Here is a 21,977-nt window from a genome sequence, read left to right as displayed (position 1 = left end):
TATGGGTCCAAGAGAAATGGGGTTTATATGGGTACGAGATAAAAGGGTTTATATGGTTCCAGGACAACGATGCTATCTGCAGCACATCTAAGAGGGGTCGGCAGGTACTACTAAGGTTAGAGAAGCAAGCCTTCAACCAGAGGGTTGTCGGTTGGATTTTCAGGTGTGTTTGTACCTTTAGCAGAAGCCAGTCCTCCTGCCTTTACTTCAGTGATGTGGAGCTTCTGAGTCCCCTCCTCGTCTACTACTGCTATTGAGAAACCTGGAGAGAGATAACGTTTATTAGGATACACATTAGCTATTGAGAAACCTGGAGAGAGATAACGTTTATTAGGATACACATTAGCTATTGAGAAACCTGGAGAGAGATCAAGTTTATTAGGATACCCATTAGCTATTGAGAAACCTGGAGAGAGATCAAGTTTATTAGGATACCCATTAGCTATTGAGAAACCTGGAGAGAGATAGATTTAATTTTGTCAGGCGAGTGCGTACTTGAGATGAAGTCAAGTGCAGGAGAGATATACAGATGGACGCAGCTGCGTCAAAAACCTCCTCCAGCCAACAAGGCAAAGTGTATAGCGCGCACAAATGTCACACAACATAAATGTATAGCAATACAAATAAGCTTAGTGAAAACACACGGAAAATAACAAACGCTTAGCCTAGTGGGTACAACACGTATCACACAAAATAATTACACATAAAAGACATGATGGGGAACAGAGGAATAAATACATGTAGTGTGATTGGGGGAATAAAACCAGGTGTGCAGGGAACAAGACAAAACAAATGGAAACATGAAAAATGGAGCGGCGATGGCTAGAAAGCCGGTGACGTCGACCGCCGAACGAACAAGGAGAGGAGCCGACTTCGGCGGAGGTCGTGACAAGTTTAGTTTATTAGGATACCCATTAGCTACTGCACATGCAGGAGCTACTCTTCCTGGGGTCCACATAAAAAGTAAAAATACATGACAAAGTACAGAACAGTTATAGACAAGGACATTACATTAAAATAAAAAATAAGAGTTAGAGACAACAAAAATACTATTTACACACTATTCATATATACAGAACCAGTCAAAAGTTTGGACACACCTACTCATTCAAGGGTTTTTCTTAATTTTTTACTATTTTCTACATTGTAGAATAATAGTGAAGACATCAAAACTATGCCATAACACATATGGAATCATGTAGTAAACAAAAAAGTGTTATATTTTAGATTCTCTAAAGTAGCCACCCTTTGCCTTGATGACAGCTTTGCACACTCTTGGCATTCTCTCAACCAGTTTCACCTGGAATGATTTTCCAACAGGCGTGTCCAACGTTCTGACTGCTACTGTACATATTCATATGACTAAATCTGTTTTTGGTTTGGGTACAGTAACCCATAGTGGCATGTCTGTTGGGGTATGTATGTCTGTTTGAACTGTATGCAAATAGATTATACAAGTGGTTAAGCATTTTCAACACACGAATGTTTCTTAAAAAGATTAGAAGAAAAGTAGTCTCCTTTCTCGTCAACCCTCAACCAGGACAGACTATCATGCATGTTGTTGATGTCAGTTCTGTGTGGGCAGTTAAGGGCAAGGTGTGCTGCTCTGTTCTGAGCCAGCTGTAGTTTTTCTAGGTCTTTCTTTGCTGCATCTTGACCGTATTACCAGTCAGTAATCAAGATGGGACAAGATCAGAGTCTGAACAACTAGTACAGTTGATCTTTGTGTCAAAAACACAGAACATCTTTTTATAAAAGACATACCCGTCTCCCAGTCTTCACAACAACTTTGCCAATATAAGGTGACCACGGTTACACCCATGATACACAACTCCAATGCTTTTGGTTTTAGATCTATTTAATACCAGTTTATTGTTAATTATCTATTCTGACACTGACTGTAACACCTTACTAAGAGTCTCAGTGAGCTCACTGGCTGTAGGTGCTGATGTGTAGAGTGTGCAATCATCAGAAGACGTAGTCATTTTAGCTTCTTCTTGTAAGACCAGTGGTAAATCATTAGTCGAAATAGAGAAGAGTAACGGCCCAATGGAACTGCCCTGAGGGACCCCACACTGTACACATCTGATGTTAGAGAAGCTTCCATTGAAGATGCCCTGAGGGACCCCACACGGTACATATCTGATGTTAGAGAAGCTTCCATTGAAGATGCCCTGAGGGACAGCTCACTGTACATATCTGATGTTAGAGAAGCTTCCATTGAAGATGCCCTGAGGGACCCCACACGGTACATATCTGATGTTAGAGAAGCTTCCATTGAAGATGCTCTGAGGGACAGCTCACTGTACATATCTGATGTTAGAGAAGCTTCCATTGAAGAACATTCTCTGGGTTCTATTGGCTAATTAACTCTCCAACCATGTGATTACAGGTGATGTAAAGCCATAGCAAGTGAGTTTCTTCAATAACACATTTATGATCAATAACATCAAAGGCTGCACTGCAATCTAACAATAACAGCTCCAACTATCATCTCATTATCCATTTATTTTTTAGCCAAATCATCAGTCATCTGAGTCAGTGTGGTACAAGTTGAGTTGTTGTTCTCTTTATTTGTTCAAAAACAATTCTCTCCATCAGTTTACTAAGATCAGGCCGCAAACTGATTGGTCGGCTGTTAGAGCTATTTTTAGGTAGTGAAATTACTTTAGCGGCGTCCACGACCGTGGTTAGACATGGCAAACAGGGGCGGCAATACAGTCTGCTACCATTCTCAATAGTGTCCCATCTAGGTTGTCTATACCTGGTGGTAATACAGTCTGCTACCATTCTCAATAGTGTCCCATCTAGGTTGTCTATACCTGGTGGTAATAGAGTCTGCTACCATTCTCAATAGTGTCCCATCTAGGTTGTCTATACCTGGTGGTAATACAGTCTGCTACCATTCTCAATAGTGTCCCATCTAGGTTGTCTATACCTGGTGGTAATACAGTCTGCTACCATTCTCAATAGTGTCCCATCTAGGTTGTCTATACCTGGTGGTAATACAGTCTGCTACCATTCTCAATAGTGTCCCATCTAGGTTGTCTATACCTGGTGGTAATACAGTCTGCTACCATTCTCTATAGTTTCCCATCTAGGTTGTCTATACCTGGTGGTAATACAGTCTGCTACCATTCTCAATAGTTTACCATCTAGGTTGTCTATACCTGGTGGTAATACAGTCTGCTACCATTCTCATTAGTTACCATCTAGGTTGTCTATACCTGGTGGTAATACAGTCTGCTACCATTCTCAATAGTGTCCCATCTAGGTTGTCTATACCTGGTGGTAATACAGTCTGCTACCATTCTCAATAGTTTACCATCTAGGTTGTCTCTACCTGGTTGTAATACAGTCTGCTACCATTCTCAATAGTTTCCCATCTAGGTTGTCTATACCTGGTGGTAATACAGTCTGCTACCATTCTCAATAGTTTACCATCTAGGTTGTCTCTACCTGGTGGTAATACAGTCTGCTACCATTCTCATTAGTTACCATCTAGGTTGTCTATACCTGGTGGTAATACAGTCTGCTACCATTCTCAATAGTTTACCATCTAGGTTGTCTATACCTGGTGGTAATACAGTCTGCTACCATTCTCAATAGTTTACCATCTAGGTTGTCTATACCTGGTGGTAATACAGTCTGCTACCATTCTCAATGTTTTCCATCTAGGTTGTCTATACCTGGTGGTAATACAGTCTGCTACCATTCTCAATAGTTTACCATCTAGGTTGTCTATACCTGGTGGTAATACAGTCTGCTACCATTCTCAATAGTTTACCATCTAGGTTGTCTATACCTGGTGGTAATACAGTCTGCTACCATTCTCAATAGTTTACCATCTAGGTTGTCTATACCTGGTGGTAATACAGTCTGCTACCATTCTCATTAGTTACCATCTAGGTTGTCTATACCTGGTGGTAATACAGTCTGCTACCATTCTCATTAGTTACCATCTAGGTTGTCTATACCTGGTGGTAATACAGTCTGCTACCGTTCTCATTAGTTACCATCTAGGTTGTCTATACCTGGTGGCAATACAGTCTGCTACCATTCTCATTAGTTTACCATTTAGGTTGTCTATACCTGGTGGCAATACAGTCTGCTACCATTCTCATTAGTTTACCATCTAGGTTGTCTATACCTGGTGGTAATACAGTCTGCTACCATTCTCAATAGTTACCATATAGGTTGTCTATACCTGGTGGTAATACAGTCTGCTACCATTCTCAATAGTGTCCCATCTAGGTTGTCTATACCTGGTGGTAATACAGTCTGCTACCATTCTCTATAGTTTCCCATCTAGGTTGTCTATACCTGGTGGTAATACAGTCTGCTACCATTCTCAATAGTTTACCATCTAGGTTGTCTATACCTGGTGGTAATACAGTCTGCTACCATTCTCATTAGTTACCATCTAGGTTGTCTATACCTGGTGGTAATACAGTCTGCTACCATTCTCAATAGTGTCCCATCTAGGTTGTCTATACCTGGTGGTAATACAGTCTGCTACCATTCTCAATAGTTTACCATCTAGGTTGTCTCTACCTGGTGGTAATACAGTCTGCTACCATTCTCAATAGTTTCCCATCTAGGTTGTCTATACCTGGTGGTAATACAGTCTGCTACCATTCTCAATAGTTTACCATCTAGGTTGTCTCTACCTGGTGGTAATACAGTCTGCTACCATTCTCATTAGTTACCATCTAGGTTGTCTATACCTGGTGGTAATACAGTCTGCTACCATTCTCAATAGTTTACCATCTAGGTTGTCTATACCTGGTGGTAATACAGTCTGCTACCATTCTCAATAGTTTACCATCTAGGTTGTCTATACCTGGTGGTAATACAGTCTGCTACCATTCTCAATGTTTTCCATCTAGGTTGTCTATACCTGGTGGTAATACAGTCTGCTACCATTCTCAATAGTTTACCATCTAGGTTGTCTATACCTGGTGGTAATACAGTCTGCTACCATTCTCAATAGTTTACCATCTAGGTTGTCTATACCTGGTGGTAATACAGTCTGCTACCATTCTCAATAGTTTACCATCTAGGTTGTCTATACCTGGTGGTAATACAGTCTGCTACCATTCTCATTAGTTACCATCTAGGTTGTCTATACCTGGTGGTAATACAGTCTGCTACCATTCTCATTAGTTACCATCTAGGTTGTCTATACCTGGTGGTAATACAGTCTGCTACCGTTCTCATTAGTTACCATCTAGGTTGTCTATACCTGGTGGTAATACAGTCTGCTACCGTTCTCATTAGTTACCATCTAGGTTGTCTATACCTGGTGGTAATACAGTCTGCTACCATTCTCAATAGTTTACCATCTAGGTTGTCTATACCTGGTGGTAATACAGTCTGCTACCATTCTCAATAGTTTACCATCTAGGTTGTCTATACCTGGTGGTAATACAGTCTGCTACCATTCTCATTAGTTACCATCTAGGTTGTCTATACCTGGTGGTAATACAGTCTGCTACCATTCTCATTAGTTACCATCTAGGTTGTCTATACCTGGTGGTAATACAGTCTGCTACCGTTCTCATTAGTTACCATCTAGGTTGTCTATACCTGGTGGTAATACAGTCTGCTACCATTCTCAATAGTTTCCCATCTAGGTTGTCTATACCTGGTGGTAATACAGTCTGCTACCATTCTCAATAGTTTCCCATCTAGGTTGTCTATACCTGGTGGTAATACAGTCTGCTACCGTTCTCATTAGTTACCATCTAGGTTGTCTATACCTGGTGGTAATACAGTCTGCTACCATTCTCAATAGTTTACCATATAGGTTGTCTATACCTGGTGGTAATACAGTCTGCTACCATTCTCATTAGTTTCCCATCTAGGTTGTCTATACCTGGTGGTCTTATCATTATTGATGGGAAACAGTTTCTCTCCCCTCTCTAACACTAACTTGACCAAATTCATTATTAGATTTTCGATACACAAATATCATGGATCACTGTTTCACTTCTCAGTTTGTCCACTTTACCAGTGAAATAGTCATTGAAATGACTGGCTACATCAGAAAGGTTTTGTTGTTGTTGTAAATGAGCTTCAATCAACTTCAATGAACGACGGAGATGAGAGTCACAGCACTTCTAAACCAATCGACCGAGCAACACCTACCGTGTGCCAACGTGCAGGACTCAGCTTTGTCGAAGTGGATCATCTTGGTGGTTTTGGCACATATCTCAATCTCTTTGTAGAGCTGCAGAAAACAACAGGAGGATACGATCAGTCTCATCAACATTACTGTACATCATGAAGTAGCCCTGAGACTTCACTCTCACCATCAAGATGTTGCGTTTCTCCCGTGGGAGACCAGGGTTCAAATCCAATCAGTCTCATCAACATTACTGTACATCATGAAGTAGCCCTGCCCTGAGACTTCACTCTCACCATCAAGATGTTGGGTTTCTCCCGTGGGAGACCAGGGTTCTAATCCTTCCCGTGACACAAGTATATCAGGTCATTTGTACTCCTCAAAAAAACTGCTTTGGCCCATTGAGTTTAAGCCCAGGCATTAGCTCAGGGAGTCAACACAAGTATTGGGGTGTCAGTCAAGGTTACTCATCATGTTAGGTTAGTTCAGCAAACCAAAAGTTAGATATCTGTATTAGAGATCACGTTAGATATCTGCATTAGAGATCACGTTAGATATCTGTATTAGAGATCACGTTAGATATCTGCATTAGAGATCACGTTAGATATCTGTATTAGAGATCATGTTAGATATCTGCATTAGAGATCATGTTAGATATCTGTATTAGAGATCACGTTAGATATCTGAATTAGAGATCACGTTAGATATCTGTATCAGAGATCACGTTAGTTATCTGTATCAGAGATCACGTCAGTTATCTGTATTAGAGATCACGTTAGATATCTGAATTAGAGATCACGTTAGATATCTGTATTAGAGATCACGTTAGATATCTGTATTAGAGATCACGTCAGATATCTGTATTAGAGATCACGTTAGATATCTGTATTAGAGATCACGTTAGATATCTGTATTAGAGATCACGTTAGATATCTGTATTAGAGATCACGTTAGATATCTGTATTAGAGATCACGTTAGATATCTGAATTAGAGATCACGTTAGATATCTGTATTAGAGATCACGTTAGATATCTGTATTAGAGATCACGTTAGATATCTGTATCAGAGATCACGTTAGATATCTGTATTAGAGATCACGTTAGATATCTGTATTAGAGATCACGTTAGATATCTGTATTAGAGATCACGTTAGATATCTGTATTAGAGATCACGTCAGTTATCTGTATTAGAGATCACGTTAGATATCTGAATTAGAGATCACGTTAGATATCTGTATCAGAGATCACGTTAGTTATCTGTATCAGAGATCACGTCAGTTATCTGTATTAGAGATCACGTTAGATATCTGAATTAGAGATCACGTTAGATATCTGTATTAGAGATCACGTTAGATATCTGTATTAGAGATCACGTCAGATATCTGTATTAGAGATCACGTTAGATATCTGTATTAGAGATCACGTTAGATATCTGTATTAGAGATCAACAGATCACGTTAGATATCTGTATTAGAGATCACGTCAGATATCTGTATTAGAGATCACGTTAGATATCTGTATTAGAGATCACGTTAGATATCTGTATTAGAGATCACGTTAGATATCTGAATTAGAGATCACGTTAGATATCTGTATTAGAGATCACGTTAGATATCTGTATTAGAGATCACGTTAGATATCTGTATTAGAGATCACGTTAGATATCTGTATTAGAGATCACGTTAGATATCTGTATTAGAGATCACGTCAGTTATCTGTATTAGAGATCACGTTAGATATCTGAATTAGAGATCACGTTAGATATCTGTATTAGAGATCACGTTAGATATCTGTATTAGAGATCACGTTAGATATCTGTATTAGAGATCTAGTCAGATATCTGTATTAGAGATCACGTTAGATATCTGTATTAGAGATCACGTTAGATATCTGTATTAGATATCAAGTTAGATATCTGTATTAGAGATCACATTGGATATCTGAATTAGAGATCACGTTAGATATCTGTATTAGAGATCACGTTAGATATCTGAATTAGAGATCACGTTAGATATCTGTATTAGAGATCACGTTAGATATCTGTATTAGAGATCAACAGATCACGTTAGATATCTGCATTAGAGATCACGTCAGTTATCTGTATTAGAGATCACATCAGTTATCTGTATTAGAGATCACGTTAAACAGTGTATTCGGAAAGTATTCTGACCCCTTGACTTTTCCACATTTTGTTATGTTACAGCCTTATTCTAAAATGGATTAAATAGATTTTCCCCTCATCAATCTACACACTTCCCCAATAATGACAAAGCAAAAACAGTTTTTTAGATTTTTTTCCCAAATGTATTAAAATAAAATAAAAAATATATAAATTGAACATAAGTATTCAGACCCTTTACTCAGTACTTTGTTGAAGCACCTTTGGCAGCGATTACGGCCTCAAGTCTTCTTGGGTATGACGCTACAAGCTTGGCACACCTGTATTTGGGGAGTTTCTCCCATTCTTCTCTGCAGATCCTCTCAAGCTCTGTCAGGTTGGATGGGAAGCGTTGTTGCACAGAAATTTTCAGGTCTCTCCAGAGATGTTAGATCAGGTTCAAGTCTGGGCTCTGGCTGGGCCAATCAAGGCCATTCAGAGACTTGTCCCGAAGCCACTCCTGCATTGTCTTGGCTGTGTGCTTAGGGTCATTGTTCTGTTGGAAGGTTAACCTTCGCCCCCAGTCTGAGGTCCTGAGCATTCTGGAGCAGGTTTTCATCAAGGATCTCTCTGTACATTGCTCCGTTCATCTTTCCTTCAATCCTGACAAGCTTCCCAGTCCCTGCCACTGAAAAACATCCCCACAGCATGATGCTGCCACCACCAAGCTTCACCATAGGGATGGTGCCATGTTTCCTCCAGACGTGACGCTTGGCATTCAGGCCAAAGAGTTCACTATTGGTTTCATCAGACCAGAGAATCTTGTTTCTCATGGTCTGAGAGTCTTTAGGTACCTTTTTGCAAACTCCAAGCGGGCTGTCATGTGCCTTTTACTGCAGAGTAGCTTCCGTCTGGCCACTCTACCATAAAGGCCTGATTGGTGGAGTGCTGCAGAGATGGTTGTCCTTCTGGAAGTTTCTCCCATCTCCACAGAGGAACTCTGGAGCTCTGTCAGAGTGACCATCGGGTTCTTGGGCACCTCCCTGACCATGGCCCTTCTCCTCCGATTGCTCCTGTCTCGGAGCTCTAAGGACAATCCCTTTGACCTCATGGCTTGGTTTTTGCTCTGACATGCACTTTCAACTGTGGGACCTTATATAGACAGGTGTGTGCCTTTCCAAATCATGTCCAATCAATTGAATTTACCACAGGTGGAAACATCTCAAGGATGATCAATGGAAACAGGATGCAACTGAGCGAAGGGTTGGGATACTTATGTAAATAAGGTATTTCAGTTTTTTATTTTTAATACATTTGTCATTATGGGGTAATGTGTGTAGATTGATGAGGATTTTTTTACATTTAATCAATTTCAGAATAAGGCTGTAGTGTAACAAAATATGGAAAAAGGGGAAGGGGTCTGAATACTTTCTCAAATGCACTATATATCTGTGTTAGAGATCGTAGATGGTTGTTAAATGTCTCAGCATCTCAACATCATGACAAGCCAGCTTACGATTGCGTTTCAGAGTTAACAGTCGGAAAGCTACGACCTCAAATCCCATATCAAATATTTTCTATAAGTCCTTTAACAACTAGACTCTGATGTGGCTTGAAGTATCACAGCATTCCAGTTTCTAACGACCCTAACCTCACCCCAACCCTAAACCCCCAAAACAAAGAGTGTGTGTATTTGCCCAGCAGCTTTCTTTAACGTTACTGCTACTTTTGACCTCTTAGTGACCCCAGCAGTGGCTACATGTGAACACACAGCTGTGTGTATGAAAACTCAAACTGAAACAGTAGCCTAGTGTGTTTAAGTCACCATGGATAAATACTAATGTCATATTACAGAGAGTGTGAGAGAGAGAGAGTGTGAGAGAGAGAGAGAGAGAGAGAGATGGAGAGAGAGAGAGATGGAGAGAGAGAGAGAGAGAGAGAGAGATGGAGAGAGAGATGGAGAGAGAGAGAGAGAGAGAGAGAGAGATGGAGAGAGAGAGAGAGAGAGAGAGAGAGAGAGAGAGAGAGAGAGAGAGAGAGAGAGAGAGAGAGAGAGAGAGAGAGAGAGAGAGAGAGAGAGAGAGAGAGAGAGAGAGAGATGGAGAGAGAGATGGAGAGAGATGGAGAGAGATGGAGGAAGATAGAGAGAGGGAAATGGAGACATGGAGGAAGAGAGTGAGCGAGAGAGAGAGAGAGAGAGGGATGGATGGAGAAACAGAGGAAGAGAGAGGGATGTATGGAGGAAGAGAGAGGGATGGATGGAAAGACAGAGGAAAATCATCTGCATTATTGACTTGTACATTTCCTCAGTGAAAACAATGTACTGAGCAAATGTCAAATAGCTTTTTACCAAATTACCATGCAGCAGACCACATATTCACCCTGCACACCCTTTATTTATTTAACTAGGCAAGTCAGTTAAGAACAAATTCTTATTTACAATGACAGCTTAGGAACAGTGGGTTAACTGCAGAACTGCAGAACGAAACCTTGTTAGCTCGGGGATTCGAACTAGCAACCTTTCGGTTAATGGCCCAACACTCTAAACACTAGGCTACCTGCCGCTCCAATTGACAAACAAACAAACAAACAAACAAACAAACCAAAACAAAGGCAAAGTCTTCTCATGCTTTGTTGATTTCAAAAAAGCTTTTGACTCAATTTGGGTCCGCTATAAATCAAATCAAATCAAATCAAATTTTATTAGTCACATACACATGGTTAGCAGATGTTAATGCGAGTGTAGCGAAATGCTTGTGCTTCTAGTTCCGACAATGCAGTAATAACCAACAAGTAATCTAACCTAACAATTCCACAACTACTACCTTATACACACACAAGTGTAAAGGGATAAAGAATATGTACATAAAGATATATGAATGAGTGGTGGTACAGAACCGCATAGGCAAGATGCAGTAGATGGTATAGAGTACGGTATATACATATGAGATGAGTACTGTAGGGTATGTAAACATAAAGTGGCATAGTTTAAAGTGGCTAGTGGTACATGTATTACATAAAGATGGCAAGATGCAGTAGATGATATAGAGTACAGTATATACATATGAGATGGGTAATGTAGGGTATGTAAACATTATATTAAGTGGCATTGTTTAAAGTGGCTAGTGGTACATTTTTACATAATTTCCATCAATTCCCATTTTTAAAGTGGCTGGAGTTGAGTCAGTATGTTGGCAGCGGCCGCTAAATGTTAGTGGTGGCTGTTTAACAGTCTGATGGCCTTGAGATAGAAGCTGTTTTTCAGTCTCTCGGTCCCTGCTTTGATGCACCTGTACTGACCTCGCCTTCTGGATGATAGCGGGGTGAACAGGCAGTGGCTTGGGTGGTTGTTGTCCTTGATGATCTTTATGGCCTTCCTGTGACATCGGGTAGTGTAGGTGTCCTGGAGGGCAGGTAGTTTGCCCCCGGTGGTGCGTTCTGCAGACCTCACTACCCTCTGGAGAGCCTTACGGTTGTGGGCGGAGCAGTTGCCGTACCAGGCGGTGATACAGCCCGACAGGATGCTCTCGATTGTGCATCTGTAGAAGTTTGTGAGTGCTTTTGGTGACAAGCCGAATTTCTTCAGCCTCCTGAGGTTGAAGAGGCGCTGCTGCGCCTTCTTCACGACGCTGTCTGTGTGGGTGGACCAATTCAGTTTGTCCGTGATGTGTACACCGAGGAACTTAAAACTTTCCACCTTCTCCACTACTGACCCGTCGATGTGGATAGGGGGGTGCTCCCTCTGCTGTTTCCTGAAGTCCACAATCATCTCCTTTGTTTTGTTGACGTTGAGTGTGAGGTTATTTTCCTGACACCACACTCCGAGGGCCCTCACCTCCTCCCTGTAGGCCGTCTCGTCGTTGTTGGTAATCAAGCCTACCACTGTAGTGTCATCCGCAAACTTGATGATTGAGTTGGAGGCGTGCATGGCCACGCAGTCGTGGGTGAACAGGGAGTACAGGAGAGGGCTCAGAACGCACCCTTGTGGGGCCCCAGTGTTGAGGATCAGCGGGGTGGAGATGTTGTTACCTACCCTCACCACCTGGGGGCGGCCCGTCAGGAAGTCCAGGACCCAGTTGCACAGGGCGGGGTCGAGACCCAGGGTCTCGAGCTTGATGACGAGTTTGGAGGGTACTATGGTGTTAAATGCTGAGCTGTAATCGATGAACAGCATTCTCACATGGGTATTCCTCTTGTCCAGATGGGTTAGGGCAGTGTGCAGTGTGGTTGCGATTGCGTCGTCTGTGGACCTATTGGGTCGGTAAGCAAATTGGAGTGGGTCTAGGGTGTCCGGTAGGGTGGAGGTGATATGGTCCTTGACTAGTCTCTCAAAGCACTTCATGATGACGGAAGTGAGTGCTACGGGGCGGTAGTCGTTTAGCTCAGTTACCTTAGCTTTCTTGGGAACAGGAACAATGGTGGCCCTCTTGAAGCATGTGGGAACAGCAGACTGGGATAAGGATTGATTGAATATGTCCGTAAACACACCAGCCAGCTGGTCTGCGCATGCTCTGAGGACGCGGCTGGGAATGCCGTCTGGGCCTGCAGCCTTGCGAGGGTTAACACGTTTAGATGTTTTACTCACCTCGGCTGCAGTGAAGGAGAGCCCGCAGGTTTTGGTAGGGGGCCGTGTCAGTGGCACTGTATTGTCCTCAAAGCGGGCAAAAAAGTTGTTTAGCCTGTCTGGGAGCAAGACATCCTGGTCCGCGACGGGGCTGGTTTTCTTTTTGTAATCCGTGATTGACTGTAGACCCTGCCACATACCTCTTGTGTCTGAGCTGTTGAATTGCGACTCGATTTTGTCTCTGTACTGGGACTTAGCCTGTTTGATTGCCTTGCGGAGAGAATAGCTACACTGTTTGTATTCGGTCATGCTTCCGGTCACCTTGCCCTGGTTAAAAGCAGTGGTTCGCGCTTTCAGTTTCACGCGAATGCTGCCGTCAATCCACGGTTTCTGGTTTGGGAATGTTTTAATCGTTGCTGTGGGTACGACATCGTCAATGCACTTCCTAATGAACTCGCTCACCGAATCAGCATATTCGTCAATATTGTTGTTGGACGCAATGCGGAACATATTCCAATCCGCGTGATCGAAGCAGTCTTGAAGCGTGGAATCAGATTGGTCGGACCAGCGTTGAACAGACCTGAGCGCGGGAGCTTGTTGTTTTAGTTTCTGTTTGTAGGCTGGAATCAACAAAATGGAGTCGTGGTCAGCTTTTCCGAAAGGGGGGCGGGGGAGGGCCTTATATGCGTCGCGGAAATTAGTATAACAATGATCTAGGGTTTTTCCAGCCCTGGTAGCACAATCGATATGCTGATAGAATTTAGGGAGTTTTGTTTTTAGATTAGCCTTGTTAAAATCCCCAGCTACGATGAATGCAGCCTCAGGGTGTGTGGTTTCCAGTTTACAAAGAGTCAGATAAAGTTCGTTCAGGGCCATCGATGTGTCTGCTTGGGGGGGAATATATACGGCTGTGATTATGACCGAAGAGAATTCCCTTGGTAGATAATGCGGTCGACATTTGATTGTGAGGAGTTCTAGATCAGGTGAACAGAATGACTTGAGTTCCTGTGTGTTGTTATGATGATCACACCACGTCTCGTTAATCATAAGGCATACCCCCCCGCCCCTCTTCTTACCAGAAAGATGTTTGTTTCTGTCGGCGCGATGCATGAAGAAACCAGCTGGCTGCACCGACTCCGTTAGCGTCTCTTGAGTTAGCCATGTTTCCGTGAAGCAGAGCACGTTGCAATCCCTGATGTCTCTCTGGAATGCTACCCGTGCTCGGATTTCATCAACCTTATTGTCAAGAGACTGGACATTGGCGAGTAGTATGCTAGGGAGTGGAGCGCGATGTGCCCGTCTCCGAAGCCTGGCCAGGAGACCGCCTCGTTTGCCCCTTTTACGGCGTCGCACAGGGTCGCCGGCTGGGATCAGATCCATTGTATTGGGTGGAAGGCAAAACACTGGATCCGTTTCGGGAAAGTCATATTCCTGGTAGGAACGATGATGAGTTGACGTTAATCGTATATTCAGTAGTTCCTCCCGACTGTATGTAATGAAACCTAAGATTACCTGGGGTACCGATGTAAGAAATAACACATAAAAAAACAAAATACTGCATATTTTCCAAGGAACGCGAAGCGAGGCGGCCATCTCGTTTCGGCGCCGGATGTTGTCTGTATACAAACTGATGGAAAGCAGTGTTGACGGGAAAAACATACAACATTATAAAATCCATACATTTCTTTCCACAGGACCGTGGGGTGAGGCACTGATGCAGTTTCAGCCTTATTCAACATACATATCAACGAGTTGGCAAGAGCACTAGAATCTGAAGTCAAATGTCTACTGCTTGCTGATGATCTGGTGCTTCAGTCCCCAACTGAATGAGTTGGAGCACCTAGATCTTCTGAACAGATTCTGTCAGACCTGGGCCCTGACAGACTCGGGCCCTGACAGACCTGGGCCCTGACAGACCTGGGCCCTGACAGACCTGGGACCTGACAGACCTGGGCCCTGACAGACCTGGGACCTGACAGACCTGGGCCCTGACAGACCTGGGCCCTGTCAGACCTGGGCCCTGACAGACCTGGGCCCTGACAGACCTGGGCCCTGACAGACCTGTGCCCACACAGTAAATCTCAGCAAGACAAAAATAATGGTGTTCCAAAATAGACCACAAATACAAATTGCATCTAGACATCGTTGCTCTAGAGCAGTGTTTCCCAAACTTTTTATAGTCCCTTACCTCTTCAAACATTCAACCTCCAGCGGTGTACCCCCTCTAGCACCAGGGTCAGCGCACTCCAGCTGTGTACCCCCTCTAGCACCAGGGTCAGCACACTCCAGCTGTGTACCCCCTCTAGCACCAGGGTCAGCACACTCCAGCTGTGTACCCCCTCTAGCACCAGGGTCAGCACACTCCAGCTGTGTACCCCCTCTAGCACCAGGGTCAGCGCACTCCAGCTGTGTACCCCCTCTAGCACCAGGGTCAGCGCACTCTCAAATGCTGTTTTTTGCCATCATTGTAAGCCTGCCACACACACTATACGATACATTTATTAAACACAAGAATGAGTGTGAGTTTTTGTACAATCCGGCTCGTGGGAAGTGACATAGAGCTCTTATAGGACCAGAGCACAAATAATAATATAATAACAATCAATAATTTTGCTCTTTATTTAACCATCTTACATATAAAACCTTATTTGTTCATCAAAAATTATGAAGAACTCACCACAGGTTAATGAGAAGGGTGTGCTTGAAAGGATGCACATAACTCTGCAATGTTGGGTTCTATTGGAGAGAGTCTCAGTCAACCTCTTTGGGATAGGGGGCAGTATTTTCACTTCCGGATGAAAAGCGTGCCCAAAGTAAACTGCCTGCTACTCAGGCCCAGAAGCTAGGTTATGCATATAATTGATATATTTCGATAGAAAACACTCTACATTTTCTAAAACTGTTAACATAATATCTGTGAATATAACATAACTTATTTGGAAGGCAAAACCCTGAGGACAAACCATCCAGGATTTTTTTTTTTTTTAGTTCACTGTGTATTCTATTGGCTTTCTATGGGAAACTGGATTTATGAGGCACCTGGTTGCAGTTCATATGGCTTCCAATAGATGTCAACAGTCTTTAGAAATTGGTTGATGTTTTTCCTTTGAAAAATGAAGAAGTACGGCTATTCAGAATGAGTGTCAAGCCAAGTGGACTCTGATTTTATCTGCTATTGAACACACAATTTCCGTCTTAAATTTTAGCGATTATTTACGTTTTAGGATACCTAAGGATGGATTAGGAAATTTGTTTGAAATGTTTGGACAAAGTTTACAGGTAACTTATTAGATAATTTGTAGTCATGTTGGGCGAGTTGGAACCTGTGTTTTTCTGAATCAAACTCGCCAAATAAATTGACATTTTGGGGATATAAAAAAGGAGTTTATCAAACAAAAGGACCATTTGTGATGATTATGGGACATATTTGAGTGCCAACAGAAGAAGATCTTCAAAGGTAAGGCATGAATTATATCGTTATTTCTGACTTTCGTGTCGCACCTGCTTGGTTGAAATATGATTTTCATGTGTTTGTATGGTGGGGTGCTGTCCTCAGATAGTCGCATGGTTTGCTTTTGCCGTAAAGCCTTTTTGAAATCTGACATGGTGGCTGGATTAATAAGAAGTTAAGCTTTATTTTGGTGTATTTGGTGTATATTTTGGTGATTTTATGAAAGATACATATTTCAAATAATTTAATTTGAATTTCGTGCTCTGCAATTTCACCGGATGTTGGCAATGTTGTCGCTAGCGGAACGTCTAGCCGTGTCCACGGCAGTATGGTCGCCATGGCAGTATGGTCGCCACGGCAATATAGTCGCCACGGCTGTCACGATCGTTGTATGAGTGAGACCAAGGTGCAGCGTGGTATGCGTACATTCTCTTTTAATAAATAAACAACAAAACCAACGAACGAAACGTGAAGCTATACAAATAGTGCAGACAGGCAACTAAACATAGAACAAGATCCCACAACTAACAATGGGGAAAATGGCTACCTAAATATGATCCCCAATCAGAGACAACGATAAACAGCTGTCTCTGATTGGGAACCATATCAGGCCACCATAGAAATGCAATATCACCTAGATGACCCACCCAAGTCACTATCACGCCCCAACCAACACAGAGAAAAAACAGCTTACTATGGTCAGGGCGTGACAATGGCAGTATTGTCACCACGGCAGTATGGTCGCCACGGTAGTATGGTCGCCACGGCAGTATGGTCGCCACGGCAGTATATAGAATGGTCAATCAGAAATGAATTCCTTGCTTCCTTTTTTAACCTTCTTAGACATAACTAACCCAGGGAAATACTGGTAACTGAGTTATTCACCATCAGCTCACCCACCCTCTTTACAGTTGAAGTCGGAAGTTTACATACACCTTAGCCAATGACATTTAAATGCAGTTTTTCACAAATCCTGACATTTAATCATTGTAAAAATTCCCTGTCTTAGGTCAGTTAGGATCACCACTTCATTTTAAGAATGTGAATTGTCTGAATAATAGTAGAGAGAATGATTTATTTCAGCTTTTATTGCTTTCATCACATTCCCAGTGGGTCAGAAGTCTACATACACTCAATTAGTATTTGGTAGCATTTCCTTTAAAATGTTTAACTTGGGTCAAACGTTTCGGGTAGCCTTCCACAAGCTTCCCACAATAAGTTGGGTGAATTTTGGCCCATTCCTCCTGACAGAGCTGGTGTAACTGAGTCAGGTTTGTAGGCCTCCTTGCTCACACACGCCTTTTCAGTTCTTCCCACACATTTTCTATAGGATTGAGGTCTGGGCTTTGTGATGGCCACTCCAATACCTTGACTTTGTTGTCCTTAGGCCATTTTGCCACAACTTCTGAAGTATGCTTGGTGTCATTGTCCATTTGGAAGAGCCATTTGCGACCAAGCTTTAACTTCCTGATTGATGTCTTGAGATGTTGCTTCAATATATCCACATAATTTTCCTCCTACATGATGCCATCTATTTTGTGAAGTGCACCAGTCCCTCCTGCAACAAAGCACCCCCACAACGTGATGCTGCCACCCCCGTGCTTCACGGTTGGGATGGTGTTCTTCAGCTTGCAAGACTCCCACTTTTTCCTCCAAACATAACGATGGTCATTATGGCCAAACAGTTATATTTTTGTTTCATCAGACCAGACGACATTTCTCCAAAAAGTACAATCTTTGTCCCCATGTGCAATTGCAAACCGCAATTGGCTTTTTTATGGCGGGTTTGGAGCAGTGGCTTCTTCCTTGCTGAGCGGCCTTTCAGGTTGTGTTGATATAGGACTCGTTTTACTGTGGATATAGATACTTTTGTACCTGTTTCCTCCAGCATCTTCACAAGGTCCTTTGCTGTTGTTCTGGGATTGATTTGCACTTTTCGCACCAAAGTACGTTCATCTCTAGGAGACAGAATGCGTCTCCTTCCTGAGCAGTATGACAGCTGCGTGGTCCCATGGTGTTTATACTTGCGTACTATTGGTTGTACAGATGAACGTGGTACCTTCAGGCGTTTGGAAATTGCTCCCAAGGATGAACCAGACTTGTGAAGGTCTACAATTTTTTTTCTGAGGTCATGGCTGATTTCCTTTGATTTTCCCATGATGTTAAGCAAAGAGGCACTGAATTTGAAGGTAGGCCTTGAAATACATCCACAGGTACACCTCCAATCTCAAATGATGTCAAATAGCCTATCAGAATCTTCTAAAGCCATGACATCATGTTCTGGAATTTTCCGAGCTGTTTAAAGGCGCAGTCAACTTAGTGTATGTAAACTTCTGACCCACTGGAATTGTGATACAGTGAATTATAAGTGAAATAATCTGTCTGTAAACAATTGATGGAAGAATTACTTGTGTCATGGAAATAGTAGATGTCCTATCCTACTTGCCAAAACTGTAGTTTGTTAACAAAAAACTTGTGGATGTCACGTTCCTGACCTATTTCTGTTAGTTTTTGTGTGTTAGTTGGTCAGGACGTGAGATTGGGTGGGCATTCTATGTTTTCTGTTTCTGTGTTGGTTTTGGGTTACCTGGTATGGCTCTTAATTAGAGGCAGGTGTTTGGCGTTCCTCTAATTAAGAGTCATATTTAGGTAGGCGTTGTCACAGTGTTCGTTGTGGGTGATTGTCTCCTGTGTCTGTGTCGATGTTTGCACCATACGGGACTGTTACGGTTTGTTCATTTCATGTAGGCTATTTTTCCCTGTTCGTGCGTTCTCGTGTTTATGTATGTTCGTCGTTCAGGTCTGTCTACTTTCGTTTTGTTATTTTGTATCATTATCAAGTATAGTTCGTTTTCGTCTTGTCTTTAATAAATATTATGTGTTCACAACCCGCTGCGCCTTGGTTCCCTCACTACTCCTCCTTTTCGGATATAGAGGAGGAGGACTGCCGTTACAGAACCACCCACCCATCCAGAGCCAAGCAGCGGTGTAAACGGAGTAAGGGACAGCGAAAGAAGGAGGAATGGACTTGGGACGATGTATTGGACGGTAAAGGTTGCTACACATGGGAGGAGATCCTGGCTGGAAGGGATCGCCTCCCATGGGAACAGGTGGAGGCACTGAGGAGAGCAGAGGCTACTGGGTTGAAGAACCGGAGTTATGAGGGGAAGCGTCTTGCACGGAAGCCCGAAAAGCCCGTGAGTAACTCCCAAAAATTTCTTGGGGGGGGGCTAAGGGGTTGTGGGCCAAGGGCAGGTAGGAGACCTGCGCCCACTTCCCAGGCTAACCGTGGAGAGCGGGAGTACGGGCAGACACCGTGTTACGCAGTAGAGCGCACGGTGTCTCCTGTACGTGTGCATAGCCCGGTGCGGGTTATTCCACCTCCCCGCACTGGTAGGGCTAGATTGGGCATTGAGCCAGGTGTCATGAGGCCGGCTCAACGCGTCTGGTCTCCAGTGCGTCTCCTCGGGCCGGCATACATGGCACCTGCCTTACGCATGGTTTCCCCGGTTCGCCTACACAGCCCGGTGCGGGTTATTCCACCTCCCCGCACTGGTCGGGCGACCGGGAGCATTCAACCAGGTAAGGTTGGGCAGGCTCAATGCTCAAGAGAGCCAGTACGCCTGCACGGTCCGGTATTTCCGGCGCCACCTCCCCGCCCCAGCCTAGTACCTACAGTGCCTACACTACGCACTAGGCTACCAGTGCATTTCCAGAGCCCTGTTCCTCCTCCACGCACTCTCCCTATAGTGCGTGTATCCAGTTCGGTGCCTCCAGTTCCGGCACCACGCACTAAGCCTCCTGTGCGTCTCCAGAGCCCTGTACACACTGTTTCTTCTCCCCCTACTAATCCTGATGTGCTTGCCCTCAGCCCGGTGTCACCAGTGCCGGTACCACGCACCAGGTATAGAGTGGGCTTTGAGAGTCCAGTGTGCCCTGTCCCTGCTCCCCGCACTAGTAGGAAGGTGCTTATCATTAGCACGGTGCCTCCAGTTCCGGCACCACGCACCAGGTCTACAGTGCGCCGTATCCGGCCAGAGCCATCCGTCTCACCAGCGCCATCTGAGCCATCCGTCTCCCCAGCGCCATCTGAGCCATCCGTCTCCCCAGCGCCATCTGAGCCATCCGTCTCCCCAGCGCCATCTGAGCCATCCGTCTCCCCAGCGCCATCTGAGCCATCCGTCTCCCCAGCGCCATCTGAGCCATCCGTCTCCCCAGCGCCATCTGAGCCATCCGTCTCCCCAGCGCCATCTGAGCCATCCGTCTGCCAGGAGCCTGCAAAGCCGCCCGTCTGCCATGAGCCTGCAAAGCCGCCCGTCTGCCATGAGCCTACAGAGCCATCCGCCAGACAGGAGCCGCTAGAGCCGTCAGCCAGACAGGAGCCGCTAGAGCCGCCCGCCAGACAGGATCTGCCAGAGCCGCCAACCAGACAGGATCTGCCAGAGCCGCCAACCAGACAGGATCTGCCAGAGCCGCCAACCAGACAGGATCTGCCAGAGCCGCCAACCAGACAGGATCTGCCAGAGCCGCCAACCAGACAGGATCTGCCAGAGCCGCCAACCAGACAGGATCTGCCAGAGCCGCCAACCAGACAGGATCTGCCAGAGCCGCCAACCAGACAGGATCTGCCAGAGCCGTCAGAGAGCCATGAGCAGCCAGAGCCGTCAGAGAGCCATGAGCGGCCAGAGCCGTCAGAGAGCCATGAGCAGCCAGAGCCGTCAGAGAGCCATGAGCAGCCAGAGCCGTCAGAGAGCCATGAGCAGCCAGAGCCGTCAGCCTGCCATGAGCGTCGAGAGCCGTCAGCCTGCCATGAGCGTCGAGAGCCGTCAGCCTGCCATGAGCGTCGAGAGCCGTCAGCCTGCCATGAGCGTCGAGAGCCGTCAGCCTGCCATGAGCGTCGAGAGCCGTCAGCCTGCCATGAGCGTCGAGAGCCGTCAGCCTGCCATGAGCGTCGAGAGCCGTCAGCCTGCCATGAGCGTCGAGAGCCGTCAGCCAGCCATGAGCATCGAGAGTCGTCAGTCAGCCATGAGCTGCCCTTCAGCCTGAAAAGGCTAGATACCCAGAACTGCCCATCAGTCCAGAGCTGTCTCTCTGTCCGGAGCTGCCTTTCAGTCCGGAGTTGCCCCTCTATCCTGATCTCCCTCTCTATCTTTATCTACCTCTATAGTCTTATCTATCCCTCTGTCTTGGTTTATCTCTCTGTCCCGGTATTGTCATTATTAGATTTGTTATTAGGAGGATTTTGTGGGGGAAGTAAGAGGGTGGACATTCTTGAAGGGAGGGGGCTAGGATGGATTATGGTGGGGTGGGAACCGCGCCCGGAGCCTGAGCCACCACCGTGGTTAGATGCCCACCCAGACCCTCCCCTAGACTTTGTGCTGGTGCGTCCGGAGTTCGCACCTTGTGGGGGGGGTACTGTCACGTTCCTGACCTATTTCTGTTAGTTTTTGTGTGTTAGTTGGTCAGGACGTGAGATTGGGTGGGCATTCTATGTTTTCTGTTTCTGTGTTGGTTTTGGGTTACCTGGTATGGCTCTTAATTAGAGGCAGGTGTTTGGCGTTCCTCTAATTAAGAGTCATATTTAGGTAGGCGTTGTCACAGTGTTCGTTGTGGGTGATTGTCTCCTGTGTCTGTGTCGATGTTTGCACCATACGGGACTGTTACGGTTTGTTCATTTCATGTAGGCTATTTTTCCCTGTTCGTGCGTTCTCGTGTTTATGTATGTTCGTCGTTCAG

At 44.6% G+C, this 21,977-nt stretch overlaps 1 protein-coding gene across 4 annotated transcripts in view; it reads right to left on the bottom strand.

Moving 5' to 3' along the window:
* The window catches only part of LOC139552872 (rho guanine nucleotide exchange factor TIAM1-like), a 204,571-nt gene that overhangs the window by 60,748 nt on the left and 121,846 nt on the right, over positions 1–21,977 (bottom strand). For all 4 annotated transcript variants that reach the window (XM_071364985.1, XM_071364984.1, XM_071364987.1 and 1 more), the window contains 2 exons: positions 6,151–6,232; positions 176–262 (listed from right to left, as the gene is read on the bottom strand). In XM_071364985.1, the coding sequence (XP_071221086.1) occupies positions 176–262; positions 6,151–6,232 (169 nt within the window). The remainder of the gene's footprint in view (positions 1–175; positions 263–6,150; positions 6,233–21,977) is intronic.

This window comes from Salvelinus alpinus, chromosome 24 (genome assembly GCF_045679555.1).
Source record: "Salvelinus alpinus chromosome 24, SLU_Salpinus.1, whole genome shotgun sequence".
NCBI lineage: Eukaryota > Metazoa > Chordata > Actinopteri > Salmoniformes > Salmonidae > Salvelinus > Salvelinus alpinus.
Note: the sequence above shows the minus strand (reverse complement) of the source record. Positions and strands in the feature narration are given on the sequence as shown.